The 13,836-nt window shown below is 42.4% G+C and overlaps 1 protein-coding gene across 1 annotated transcript; it reads left to right on the top strand.

Moving 5' to 3' along the window:
- The first annotated feature begins 1,143 nt into the window (after positions 1-1,143).
- Positions 1,144-7,990, top strand: lacc1 (laccase (multicopper oxidoreductase) domain containing 1). Its single transcript, XM_014173915.2, has 5 exons — positions 1,144-1,865; positions 4,338-4,516; positions 5,806-5,974; positions 6,076-6,301; positions 7,661-7,990. The coding sequence occupies exons 1-5, from the start codon at positions 1,196-1,198 to the stop codon at positions 7,866-7,868; spliced, it is 1,452 nt and encodes a 483-aa protein (XP_014029390.2). The 5' UTR covers positions 1,144-1,195; the 3' UTR covers positions 7,869-7,990.
- Positions 7,991-13,836: the final 5,846 nt, after the last annotated feature.

Consider the following 13,836-nt stretch of genomic DNA (forward strand, 5'->3'; position numbering starts at 1 on the left):
ACCTGTTTCAGCCTGCTTACAACAGACGCTGGGAGAGGAATTCATCTTATAGCATCTTTTTAACCTACAACACAAAGCCAAATCTACACAGTGAATGTTCCTACGTTCCTTCGTAGACAAGTTACAGTTTTGACTTAAATCTGCTTGAAAATCTGTGGCAAGACTTGAAAATTGCTGTCTCGCCATGATCCCCAACACCTTGACAGAGCTTGAAGAAATTTGAAAAGAATAATGGGCAAATATTGCACAATGCAAGTGTGTAAAGGTCTTATGAAACTTGCCCAAGAAGACTCACAGCTGTAATCACAGCCAAATGTGTTTTTAACATGTATTGATTCAGGGGGGTGGATACTTATCTAATCAAGGTATATTAGTGTTTTATTTTTCATTAATACCATTTTTAAAAATAATTTCTCTTCCACTTTGCATATTTTGTGTAGATTGTTGGGAAAAAAAGAAAATTAAATCAATCCCACTTTGTAACACAATAAAATGTGAAGAAATCCTGGTGGGTGTAGACTTTCCATAGGCCTTGTACACTACTTTTCGATTAAATTTGACATCCTGCAATTGAGACCTGGAGAAGACAGATGAGCTGAGTCATAATCACCTGACACAGCACACCTGCTGTACTTGTCTGTTGTCTTGTTTGTATTTACAGTAGCCTACTTCCTCTTCATCTAAACCAGACCAGCACAAACATGGCCAGACATTATTGATACAGTATGAATGATATGATATGGCTATGAGGAAGTTATGCGTCTTCAAAACAATAAAAGGGATTGAAGAGGAACAGTCAGAAAGGTCAAAGATTATATTGGGTTACCGCTGTTTACCGGTGTACAGTCCATCGCAGAAACCCCGCGCTGGAATTTCCGCGGAGGGCGGACGTCACTAGTTACCACAGCTACAAAGTTATAATTATGGCTAAACCCCCGCCTATTTCTACAATTTATCTTCTTAAAATCTGATTTGAAACCTAACCCTAACCACGCTGCTAACATTATGCCTGACCCTGACATTAAATTAAGACCAAAAAGCACATTTTTGTTTTCATGAATTTGTACGATAGAGACAATTTTGACTTTGTGGCGGTGGTAACTAGTGACAAACCCGGAGGGCGGGAACAGTGCTATTCAAGGAGGAAGTTCAAACTTTTCTGAAAGCGGAGTTTCTGAAAGCGGCGTGTTGACGCATGAAAATATGTTCCTCTTTGCGTAAAAAGGCACATCGCCTCTGGAAATGCAGCATTCATAACACACTTGTAGAGAAGCTTTTATCTAGTAGTTACGTTTTTTCCGTTTATTGGATATCATTATTGCATTTACTTGACAACATGTCAGAAGTCTTCATTATAGATCTAATTCACTGTCGGTGTCCGCAGCACAGCTCGTGCGTGGAGAGGCAAGTAAAAAGCGTCACAGGTAGGAGCGATGTCGGCTTTCAAATATATCTACTATTCGGACCACACGGTCAACGTTGTAATCCAAACGGCGAGAACAAGGTGTCTTTGCTGGAAACGTTTTTCAGTCAGAAGACAAACGTCCACGTATTGGACTACACCACTGTTACGGAGTCTTGGTACCGTTTCAAACTAGCGGTGGACCAACTGGACTTGCGAACGGTTCGGGTGTTCACCTCAAAAAACAGGAGACCGATGTTTGAAGCATACATTGTGCAACTTTTCACGGAGGTGTATACATTTGAGTACGTCACATCCAATGACCGCCCGTGCCCTGGTCATGTGCAATGCGACTCACCTTTAGCTCCACCTGTCAGTGAGGTCAGAGAGGAGGTCAGAAGCTTTCTGCAGCAGTTACCTGCTAAAGGAGACATCACCATACTGAGGTCCACTTTCATTTCAGGTAGGTGTGTGTGTAATACAGTATCTATTACTGTAGTGTAATATTAGGCTGAATTATCTGAGGACTATCATTCAGCAACCAGTGAACAGTCCCTCCCTTCTTTCCTCTTCACCCCTCTCCCCTCCCTCTATACACCTCTCTTCTCTCTCAATTCAATTCAATGTAAGGGCTTTATTGGCATAGGAAACATGTTAACATTGCCAAAGCAAGTGAAATAGATAATAAACACAAGTGAAATAAACAGGAAACATTACACTCACAAAAGTTGCAAAATAATAAAGACATTTCAAATGTCATTATGTGCAAATAGTTAAAATATAAAAGGGAAAATAAATAAACATAAATATGGGTTGTATTTACAATGGTGTTTGTTCTTCACTGGTTGCCCTTTTCTTGTGGCAATAGGTCACACATCTTGCTGCTGTGATGGCACACTGTGGTATTTCACCCAATAGATATGGGAGTTAATCAAAATTGGGTTTGTTTTCCAATTCTTTGTGGATCTGTGTAGTCTGAGGGAAATATGTGTCTCTAATATGGTCATACATTTGGCAGGAGGTTAGGAAGTGCAGCTCAGTTTCCACCTCATTTTGTGGGCAGTGTGCACATAGCCTGTCTTCTCTTGAGAGCCAGGTCTGCTTACAGCAGCCTTTCTCAATAGCAAGGCTATGCTCACTGAGTCTGTACATAGTCAAAGCTTTCTTTGTGATCGGGTATTCTGCCACTGTGTACTCTCTGTTTAGGGCCAAATAGCACTGTAGTTTGCTCTTTTTTTGTTTGTTAATTCTTTCCAATGTGTCAAGTAATTATCTTTTTTGTTTTCTCATGATTTGATTGGGATTAACATGACCATTTTGTGAATTCTTCTGCATGAAGAGTTTCAATTTGGTGTTTGTCACATTTTGTGAATTCTTGGTTGGTGAGCGAACCCCAGACCTCACAACCATAAAGGGCAATGATATTGATTCAAGTATTTTTAGCCAGATCCTAATTGGTCTGTCGAATTTTATGTTCCTTTTAATAGCATAGAAGGCCCTTCTTGCCTTGTCTCTCAGATCGCTCACAGCTTTGTGGAAGTTACCTGTGGCGCTGATGTTTAGGCCGAGGTATGCACAGTTTTTGTGTGCTCTAGGGCAACGTGTCTAGATGGAATTTGTATTTGTGGTCCTGATGACTGGACCTTTTTTGGAACACCATTATTTTTGTCTTACTGAGATTTACTGTCAGGGCCCAGGTCTGACAGAATATGTACAGAAGATCTAGGTGCTGCTGTAGGCCCTCCTTGGTTGGGGACAGAAGCACCAGATCATCAGCAAACAGTGACATTTGGCTTCAGATTCTAGTAGGGTGAGGCCGGTTGCTGCAGACCGTTCTAGTGCCCTCACCAATTCGTTGATATATATGTTGAAGAGGGTGGGGCTTAAGCTGCATCCCTGTCTCACCCCACGGCCCTGTGGAAAGAAATGTGTGTGTGGTTTGCCAATTTTGTTTGTGTACATGGATTTCATAATGTCGTATGTTTTTCCCCCAACACCACTTTCCATCAATTTGTATAGCAGACCCTCCTGCCCAATTGAGTCAAAAGCTTTTTTGAAATCAACAAAGCATCAGAAGACTTTGGCTTTGTTTTGGTTTGTTTGTTTGTCAATTAGGGTGTGCAGGGTGAATACGTGGTCTGTCGTATGGTAATTTGGTAAAAAGCCAATTTGACATTTGCTTCGTACATTGCTTTCACTGAGGAAATGTACTAGTCTGTTGTTAATGATAATGCAGAGGATTTTCCCAAGGTTGCTGTTGACTCACGGTAGTTATTGAGGTCAAATTTGTCTCCACTTTTGTGGATTAGGGTGATCAGTCCTTGGTTCCAAATATTGGGGAAGATGCCAGAGCTAAGGATGATGTTAAAGAGTTTAAGTATAGCCAATTGGAGTTTGTGGTCTGTATATTTTATAATTTCATTGAGGATACCATCAACACCACAGGCCTTTTTGGGTTGGAGGGTTTGTATTTTGTCCTGTAGTTCATTCAATGTAATTGGAGAATCCAGTGGGTTCTAGAAGACTTTAATAGTTGATTCTAAGATTTGTATTTGATCATGTATATGTTTTGCTGTTTGTTATAGAGACAAAAAGATTGGAGAAGAAGTTTATCCATACATCTCCATTTTAAATAGATAACTCTTTGTTGTTTGTTTAGAGGTTTCTAATTTTCCCAGAAGTGGTCCGATTTTTTTGGGATTCTTCAATTACATTGAGCTGATTTAGGTGGACCTGGTCATGAAGGCTGTTCAATTCCAGGGTGGAGTGGTGGGCCAGGTAAACATTTGGTTTTGAGGCACAGTCACGGGAAATACTTGCGTTCTCTCTTTCTCTCTCCACTTTGTCTCTCTCTCTCCACTTTCTCTCTCCACTTTGTGTGTGTGTGTGTGTGTGTGTGTGTGTGTGTGTGTGTGTGTGTGTGTGTGTGTGTTAGACTGTTTCTCCCATGGGTTCACCACACGTACAGGAGGTATTTCCTCCATCTCCACCCTCTCCTCTCTCAACCTGTTCAGTAGCTCCAGACGCAGAGACCCCAGGACCCTCGTAGCCGAGAACATCCGCCGACTAGCCCAAAAGGCTGGGTTCTTCCCCCGACTCCTGCACCTGGTGAAGGTACCACAGCACAGAAAATAACATGAATGTAGCCTCCCTGAATGTAAGTGTAACACAGCCTCAAGAGGTCAACCAGAAGAAGACTGGCTACAGAGTGTGAATTATACTGTGACATTCAGAGGGTCTATTTTTTTCATGGAACTTCATATGCTTCACACGCTTAACTTTATCTGTAAAGTTATAATCCCTTTTGCTCAAGTTTCCCCCACACAGCGGTGCAGGCCGAGCGTGTCGCTATAGTAAACGTCTCGAGTTGCACAAAAGGGAATGTAACGTTGTGGATAAAGTTCAGAATGACACAATTTCATGTGTACAACATCTAAAGACCTACATCACTATACTGAGAGTGTGTCCGTTTCTAAAAAGACATATTTGGGTGTTTTTAAGATTTTGTTCATGTATTTTGCGTGCCCTGATACTGCACAACAAGCAATGAGGAAGTGAATCGCGGCTGGGATAAGTTTCTCATAAATAACATAGGATGCATTTTCTCCATATATTTTTTTTAATGGTTGGCCACTCTGGTAGGCCTACATTATGATCAAATGGCCACAGTAGCCTACTTGACCACTGTTAGTTTTAACTTAAAACAGGTACAGCCTGTGTTCACGGTAAACACGCGCCGGAAGTTGCACAGAATTTTCACAACGTTCAAGTTTGCACTCAGCAGACCTGAAATTTGCTGACGATGAACAAAAATGAGAGGAAACATTGGTCTGGACCCTTCTATAACGGGCCATTTACATTCAAAAATGAGATTTACTTCAGACATAGGAAAATTCTCCTTTAATATTTACCACTGTAGCAGAAAAAAATGCATTTTAAATAAATAGGAGAATGGTTCAATTAGAATTAATTATCGACCCCCCCCCAAAGTTGACTTTGTTGCATTCAGGGGCATTCATGTCTCATTCAGAGGGTCTGAGACCCCCTGGGCCCCCCATAATTTGCACTCTGACTGGCCACACCTCTTAACCTGGTTCCTCTAGGATTTTTCTTAGGTTCCAGCCTTTTGGGGAGTGTTTCTGTGTTTCTGCCTTTCTGTGTTTCTGCCTCTGCATTGCTTGCTCTTTGGGGTTTTAAGCTGGGTATCTGTAAAGCACTTTGTGACAACTGCTGATGTAAAAAGGGCTTTATAAAATACATTTGATTGATTGAGGTCTAGACCGTTATGGCACAGGGAGGTAGTGCACATGTCCTGTACATCGTGTAAACACTCACTCCAGTGGGTTGTAGAAAACATCACTGACATCATTAAGTGGTTAATGCTGAATAGCTGTTTCTGCCAGGTGAACCACGGCAGTGACGTATGGGTGATGGGAAAGGAAGAGGAGCCACACGACTATGATGGCATCGTAACCAATCAGAGAGGTGTTGTCATAGCTGCGCCAGGAGCTGATTGCATGCCCCTCCTCTTCACTGACCCCGTGGCCAGGGTCATCGGAGTAGCTCACGCTGGTGAGACATACACTTTAAGTACAAGACAGTATTAATATTCCGTAGAAAGATGTCTGCTGGTGCATCATTATAAAGTGTTCCTTTGTGTTTCCCTCTCTCAGGATGGAAAGGAACCCTGATGGGTGTTGCCATGGCTACAGTCAACGCCATGGTGATGGGATTCGGCAGCAGGGCGTGTGACGTCACCGTGGTGATTGGGCCGTCGGTGGGGGCCTGTTGCTTTACACTGGAGAGAGAGCAGGCTGCAGACTTCTACTCTATCCACCCTGATTGTGTTCCTGACATGGCCGAGACCAGGCCTCATGTCAACATACGACTAGCCACCAGGTTAGTTTGGCCAACTATACAACACATAGACAAATAGCGCATTCAAGCGGGTCCCTTTTCTCAAGCCGGTGAACATCGTTGGTCACTGCCTTTCAAAGTGTTGCATTATGGGGATAAAAATTGTCCGACTTGTGCCTATATGTCGACTGCATGAACTTTACAAAAATCTTGTGACCAAGTTTCTGCAGTTGCTCTTCACCAACTTCATCCTGCAGCCATCGCCTGCATTGTGGGAGGCTCTATTGTCAACCAATCATTTTTTTTTTTTACCCACGCAAACGTGATCAAAGACATGACTGAAACAGGAACCATCTTTGCCGCGATTCGTGTATACACTGGATATATACAAATGAATGTGATATTTGAGTCTCTCTGTCACAAATTGATTGTACAATGTACACACATATAGTATGCCAGTTTGTGAGTGTGCGATATGGGGGTTGGAGACATAGAAAGAAAAACGTTTTTTAAACAATGGCAACACTGCCATGTTGATCTAAGCCTTGCTGTTGGAAAACCACATTAATATCTGACTTCCGGGCCTCCCGAGTGGCGCAGCGGTCTAAGGCACTACATATCCAGGTTCGAGCCCGGGCTGTGTCGCAGTCGGCCGCGACCGGGAAACCCATAAGGCGACGCATGGCTCTCGACCTCCTGTACGGGAGTTGCAGCGATGGGACAAGACTGTAACTACCAATTGGGTATCAGAACATTGGGGAGAAAAAGTGGTAAAAAAAATATTTACAAAAGTCTATAAATATCAGACTTCTGGCTGTCGCAGTTGCACTTCACCCGACTTCGCTCCTCGACTTTCGTCTACATTCAGTTGCTTGAGCCTTACCACTCTTTCTCTGACATAATGTCCTTAAATCACTGATAATTAAAAAAAAGCATTGACTCCCAGTTGAAATAACTTCTCAGGGTCAATAATGAGGTCAAACTATGATGTGGTTTTTATGATAGGTGCTGCTAGGCTGGAGAGTCACCTGAATGATTTCCTATAGGGTGTTACCGGGTTACCGCTCTCCCTGATTTATTACCATAGAGGCAGTTCCCCCCCAGCCACTCATCTGATTGCAAAGACAAAGGTCATGCCCTGGGAGTGATCTCTGTGATTGGATACTGGTTGTGTAGGGTGATACTATTGAAATGATTATTAGTCCCATCAGGTTAATGGATTACCAATCTAACCAGCAGAATGATGGCGAGTCAAACTAAAGGGGCAGTATTTCTTCTGAACACATATTTCACCCTAGGTGCACGCTGACCATGGAATAATTAAAGTAGAATAATCTACATTGTTTAGATCAGGGTCTCTTCTTTTCCTGTGTTTTTAAACTTCCACGTTCTCCATTCCAGAATACTTCTCCAGAGGGAAGGGGTCCTGCCTGAGCATATCCATGATGACACAGTGACTGACAGGCCGAGCGTGACCCTGTGCACCTCCTGTCACCCTGAGGCCTTCTTCTCCCGCGTCAGGGATGGGCTTGACTTCGGAACACAGATGGGCTTCCTGTGGATGGACGAAACAGGAACTACTGACTGTTTCAGTAGTTCAGAACACTGAATTAATTTATGTACATTACCAGTCAAAAGTTTTAGAACACCTACTCATTTCAGGGTTTTTCTTTATTTGGACTATTTTCTACATTGTAGAATAATAGTGAATACATCAAACCTATGAAATAACACATGGAATCATGTAGTAATCAAAAAAGTGTTTAATATATTTTTTATTTGAGATTCTTCAAAGTAAAAAACCTTTGGCTTGATGACAGCTTTGCACACTCTTGGCATTCTCTCAACCAGCTTCATGAGGAATGATAGTCCCACTAAGCGCAAACCAGATGGGATATCTCTGCGCCACACGGAAGCTGTGGTAGCCATGCTGGTTAAGTGTTCCTTAAATTCTAAATAAATCACTGACAGTGTCACGAGCAAAGCACCCCCACACCATCACAAATCCTCGTCCATGCTTCACGGTGGGAACCACACATGCAGAGATCATCCGTTCACCTACTCTGCGTCTCACAAAGACACGATGGTTTAACTTTAAAAGTTCTTGAAATTTTCCGCATTGACTGACTTTCATGTCTTAATGTCATTATGGACTGTCTTTTCCTTTGCTTATTTGAGCTGTTCTTGACATAGTATGAACTTGTTTTTTTACCAAATAGGGCTATCTTCTGTATACCACCCCTACCTTGTCACAACACAACTGATTGGCTCAAACGCATTAAGAAGGAAAGAAATTCCACAAATGAACTTTTAACAAGGCACACCTGTTAATTGAAATGCATTCCAGGTGACTACCTCATGAAGCTGGTTGAGAGAATGCCAAGAGTGTTTAAAGCTGTCATCTAGGCAAAGGGTTGCTACTTTGAAGAATCTTACATATAACATATTTTGATTTGTTTAACACTTTTTTTGGTTACTACATGACTCCATGTGTTATTTCATCGTTTTGATGTGTTCACTATTATTCTACACTGTAGAAAATAGTCAAAATAAAGAAAAACCCTTGAAGGAGTAGGTGTGTCCAAACATTTGACTGGTACTGTATATTAAATGCATGTCTAGCCATATCTGTCTGAGGTAAAGTTGCATGCAAAATAAAAGCGGTACATTCCAGATATGATTAATCTTCCCATGAATATTCACTTCATATGCAAACACTTATTCATACACAATGCATTATTGTGTTTGTGTGAGGATACAGTATTATTTTGGTTCCATTATTTTGGTTCCACAGAAATACAGTAGCAGGAAATCTGATATATCAGAAGGTGGCGATGGCACCACCAAAATAATGCTGTATCCTCACACAAATACAATAATGCATTGTTTGTTTATCTTTGTCTCAATCTCTTTATTTTAAAGATCTCAGGAATCACGTCTGTATGAATAGGCCATGTGGGGTGCACATAAATGAAAACCCAATATAGAACGTTTGAGTAAAAGAAACTCCATAGCAAGGAAATAAAGTCTCTCTATCTTGTATGATCTTGTATTTTAGTGTTTTATGAGGCCATGGTCTATTAAAGCTACCGTTAAACACGTCTTCACTGCATTGTATAAGTTCCACACCAGCTACTTTAATTAAACCTGACTAATTAAGACCAACAGCTGTGCTTAATCTGTCATAATATAATAACCTAACCACACAGAGAGGGGGAGAGAGAGAGGGGGGAGACAGAGGGGGAGAGAGGGGGGAGACAGACAGAGAGAGGGGGGGAGACAGACACAGAGAGGGGGGAGACAGACAGAGAGGGGGGAGACAGAGGGGGAGAGAGGGGGGAGACAGACAGAGAGGGGGAGAGACAGACAGAGAGAGGGGGGAGACAGACAGAGAGGGGGGGAGACAGACACAGAGGGGGAGAGAGAGAGGGGGAGACAGACAGAGAGAGGGGGGAGACAGACACAGAATGGGGGAGAGAGAGGGGTGAGACAGACAGAGAGAGGGGGGAGACAGACTGAGAGAGGGGGCAAGACAGAGAGAGTGGACGGAATGCAGTATAGATATTATAGGTAGTGTTGCAGACATTGGGCGCTAGGGGGCAGTATTAGCTATGTTATAAGCAGTAGGTATGTTTTGCTGGGAGAATGAGTCAAGACAAGGGGATACAGGCCTCTAAACATGGTAGTGTCCTCACAATACCAGCAACCCTATGAACAGGTTCAGAACTCTGGTCTTAATGGCTTAGGTGTTGGACTGATCTATGTAAGGTTGAGATTTTGAGTGCGAGTGGCCAGGTGGAGAGTTTAGCCAGGACAACATCCAGGGTTAGCACTGTGTGGTAAGTGCCAAGGGATCTCTAACAGTCTCTGAAAGTACACATACACACTCACACATAGTGGAGCTGGCGGATCTCAGATGACAGTGTGAGTTTGGGTGTGTCAGTGTAAATGATATTGGAGTCTTTCACACCATCATCCTGCCAGAGCAGCACAGGAAACCACGGCCTGAGAGGGTGAGACATATAAACCCTTCCTGGGATCAACTGGTGTGTCTGTGTGACCCGATCAGGTTTTAGCACCTGTGGTGTAATAGGACCTTTCGAGATCTTTAATCATTCATCTGTCAGTGTAATTACTGACTGCATCACCTCTGTCTGACTGACTGGACTGTTGTGACATGTATGTGTGTTGCATGTGTATGTGAACGCGTCAGTACCATAGGAAGAAACACATTACTGCAGTACTTTGCAGATATCGGTGTTGCATGTTTGATTGTTTGCATTCAAATGAATGGAAGCCTCTGTCAGGAGAGACACTGTCAGGATTCCCCTGTCCTTGTGTCCCCAATCTTCTTCCTTCTGACTGAACTTACCCTCCCAATAGTACGTAGGAAACAAGCACTGATCTACAAATGAAAGCATTGTTTTTGGGGGGGTGGCAGGGTAGGCCAGGATGGGCCAGTAACCGAAAGGTTTCTGGTTCATAATCCCCGAGCCAATTTGGTGACAAATCTGTGTGTCCCCTGATCAAGGCACTTAACCCTAATCACTACTGTACATCGCTCTGGATAAGAGTGTCTGCTAAATTACATAAATGTAAATTGTTTTGATACAAAGATTTTGTCCAATTTGATCCAGCAACAAAACAACTGTTTTCTCTGTTTATTAAAGATGTCGCATCACATGTGAGAGTGAGGATATACACCTGACCTCACTACTTTGTCTGTCTGTAAAAAACAGTTCTGAGAAATGAACTAGCTGTAAAAATGTTCCGTCTAGGATCTAGTGTGTTTTGGGTCTCTCTCTCTGTCTGCAGATTTCTCTGTTTCTCTCTGTTCCTCTGGGTCTGCAGATCATCATGAGACTGAGGGAAACTGTCTCTGGCTGTCACACGTGACGAGGAGGGGAGGGGAAAGAAAGGAGAGCAGATATAGAATGGAGAAGGGGGAGGAGGAAATGCAAAAGGAAGAGAGGAGTGAAGAGGAGAGGAGAGAGGGGGACTAGGAACTGTATAAATACCACTTCTAATCACTTTTGATTTGATTGATAATCAAACACAGTCAGTCTGAATGATCAGTCTCAGTCTAGTCACAGCCAGAGAGCAGCAAGTTCAAGACAAATCCGAAACTAATCACCAGGTTGTTGTGTCTGCAAATGAATGGCTCTTTCAACATTCCAGACAGCACTCTCTTTCTCCCTCTCTCTCTCTCTCTCTCTCCCTCCCTCGCTAGTTTGCTTTTCCCTTCTATTTCCTTCAATTTCTCTTTCTCTTTTCCTTCTTCTCCCACTCTCTATTTTGCTTTCTCTTTCTCTCACTGTCTTTTTCTTTATCTTTTTACCTTCTCTTAATATTTTGTTTTCTCCCTCGCAATCTATCTTTCTATCTGGTTTTATCTAGTTTAGACGGGCAGTATGGTTGTACTTGTGTAAGACGGTCAGAGTCTTCTGTTGTGTAATTAGAACTATAAATCTCTCTGTTTCATAACCACCACACACAAACACATGTACTCTCTCTGTTACTCCATACATACACAGTGCACACACATATACACAGACATTTACTTACCTACACTATGTTTCATAACTGCCTCGCCTCTCTCTCCTCATATAATAATCATAACCACAAAAACTCTCAAACACTCACACTCGCATATACACTCCATTATACTGTAAATGTTTACGCTGTCTCTGTGTACCCCCAAACAGGCCTTCTGACCCTGGCCATGACAGATTTCAGTGTGTGGTGTGAGTGGACTTGGAAAACCACAAAGTGTTTCCTAAATACCAACCTGGCTGCTTTTGTTTTGGAAAGAATGTGGTTAAGGAGGTTAGGATACACAATCACACACAGCCAGCATCTCACAGCACCGGCCTGTGGCACGCAAGGCAACGCACAAACACACACACATATCTCATTGTGGCGCAACACAATATTCATATAATTGAGTGTTTTACTGCAAACAGCCAGGGAGAAGGTCGAGGCCCGGCCCTAGTCAGAGGTTAAGGGAACAGAAAATCAGGGTCATTGAAATGGAACTCAGCCCAGGGGGATAGAAAACAGGTCTGGGTCGTTCCACCAATTATGTGGTTTTTGAGTAGTGTAACTTGGTAAAAAAACGAAACATTCATTGCACTCTGGATGCAAGCACTGACCATCCATGACATCAACATGATCGTTTGAACCATGTTTTCAGTGTTTATTGACAATTACATTGTTTACAAACATTGGTGTAAAACAAGCTCATATTTTGGTTTCTGATGGGGTAAAACAGTTGAACTAAGCTCATGAAGCAGTTATATTCTTCTATAATCTCATGGACAGATTCTCGTGGACAGAAAATGCCGAGAATCTGTCAAGGTTCACGTAGAGTTATGTGATTACAAGCAGCAGTAGTTCCTTGTTTGGGGTTTTTGTCATTGATTATTTGCACAAAGGTAATCACAATTGTTAATGGCATTCCCACCAGAAGTCAAACAGGAAATGACACATTTCTGCGAAATAATCTAACTTCTCGGTAATCGAGAGGAATTCTTCTAGAATCAATGGCTATACAGTTGAAGTCGGAAGTTTACATACACTTAGGTTGGAGTCATTAAAACTCATTTTTCAACCACTCCACAAATGTATTGTTAACAAACTACAGTTTTGGCATGTCGGTTAGGACATCTACTTTGTGCATGACACAAGTACTTTTTCCAACTATTGTTTACAGACAGATTATTTCACATATAATTCACTGTATCAGAATTCCAGTGGGTCAGAAGTTTACATACACTAAGTTGACTGTGCCTTTAAACAGCTTGGAAAATACCAGAAAATGATGTCATGGCTTTAGAAGCTTCTGATAGGCTAATTGACATCATTTGAGTCAATTGGAGGTGTACCTGTAGATGTATTTCAAGGCCTACCTTCAAACTCAGTGCCTCTTCGCTTGACATCATGGGAAAATCATAAGAAATCAGCCAAGACCTCAGAAAACAATTGTAGACCTCCACAAGTCTGGTTCATCCTTGGGAGCAATTTCCAAACATCTGAAGGTACCACGGTCATCTGTACAAACAATAGTATGCAAGTTTAAACACCATGGGACCACGCAGCCGTCCTACTGCTCAGGAAGGAGACGCGTTCTGTCTTCTAGAGATGAACGTACTTTGGTGCGAAAAGGGCAAATCAATCCCAGAACAACAGCAAAGGATCTTGTGAAGATGCTGGAGGAGCACATAGGTACAATAGTATCTATATCCACAGTAAAACAATTCCTATATTGACATAACCTGAAAGGCCGCTCAGCAAGGAAGAAGCCACTACTCCAAAACCACCAAAAAAAGCCAGACTATGGTTTGCAACTGCACATGGGGACAAAGATCGTACTTTTTGGAAAAATGTCCTCTGGTCTGATGAAACAAACATAGTTTTGGCCAGAAAAAGGGGAACGCTTGCAAGCCGAAGAACACCATCCCAACCGTGAAGTACGGGGGTGGCAGCATAATGTTGTGGGGGTGCTTTGCTGCAGGAGTGACTGGTGCACTTCACAAAATAGATGGCATCATGAGGAAAGGAAAATTATGTGGATATAT

This window comes from Salmo salar, chromosome ssa25 (assembly GCF_905237065.1).
Source record: "Salmo salar chromosome ssa25, Ssal_v3.1, whole genome shotgun sequence".
Lineage (NCBI taxonomy): Eukaryota > Metazoa > Chordata > Actinopteri > Salmoniformes > Salmonidae > Salmo > Salmo salar.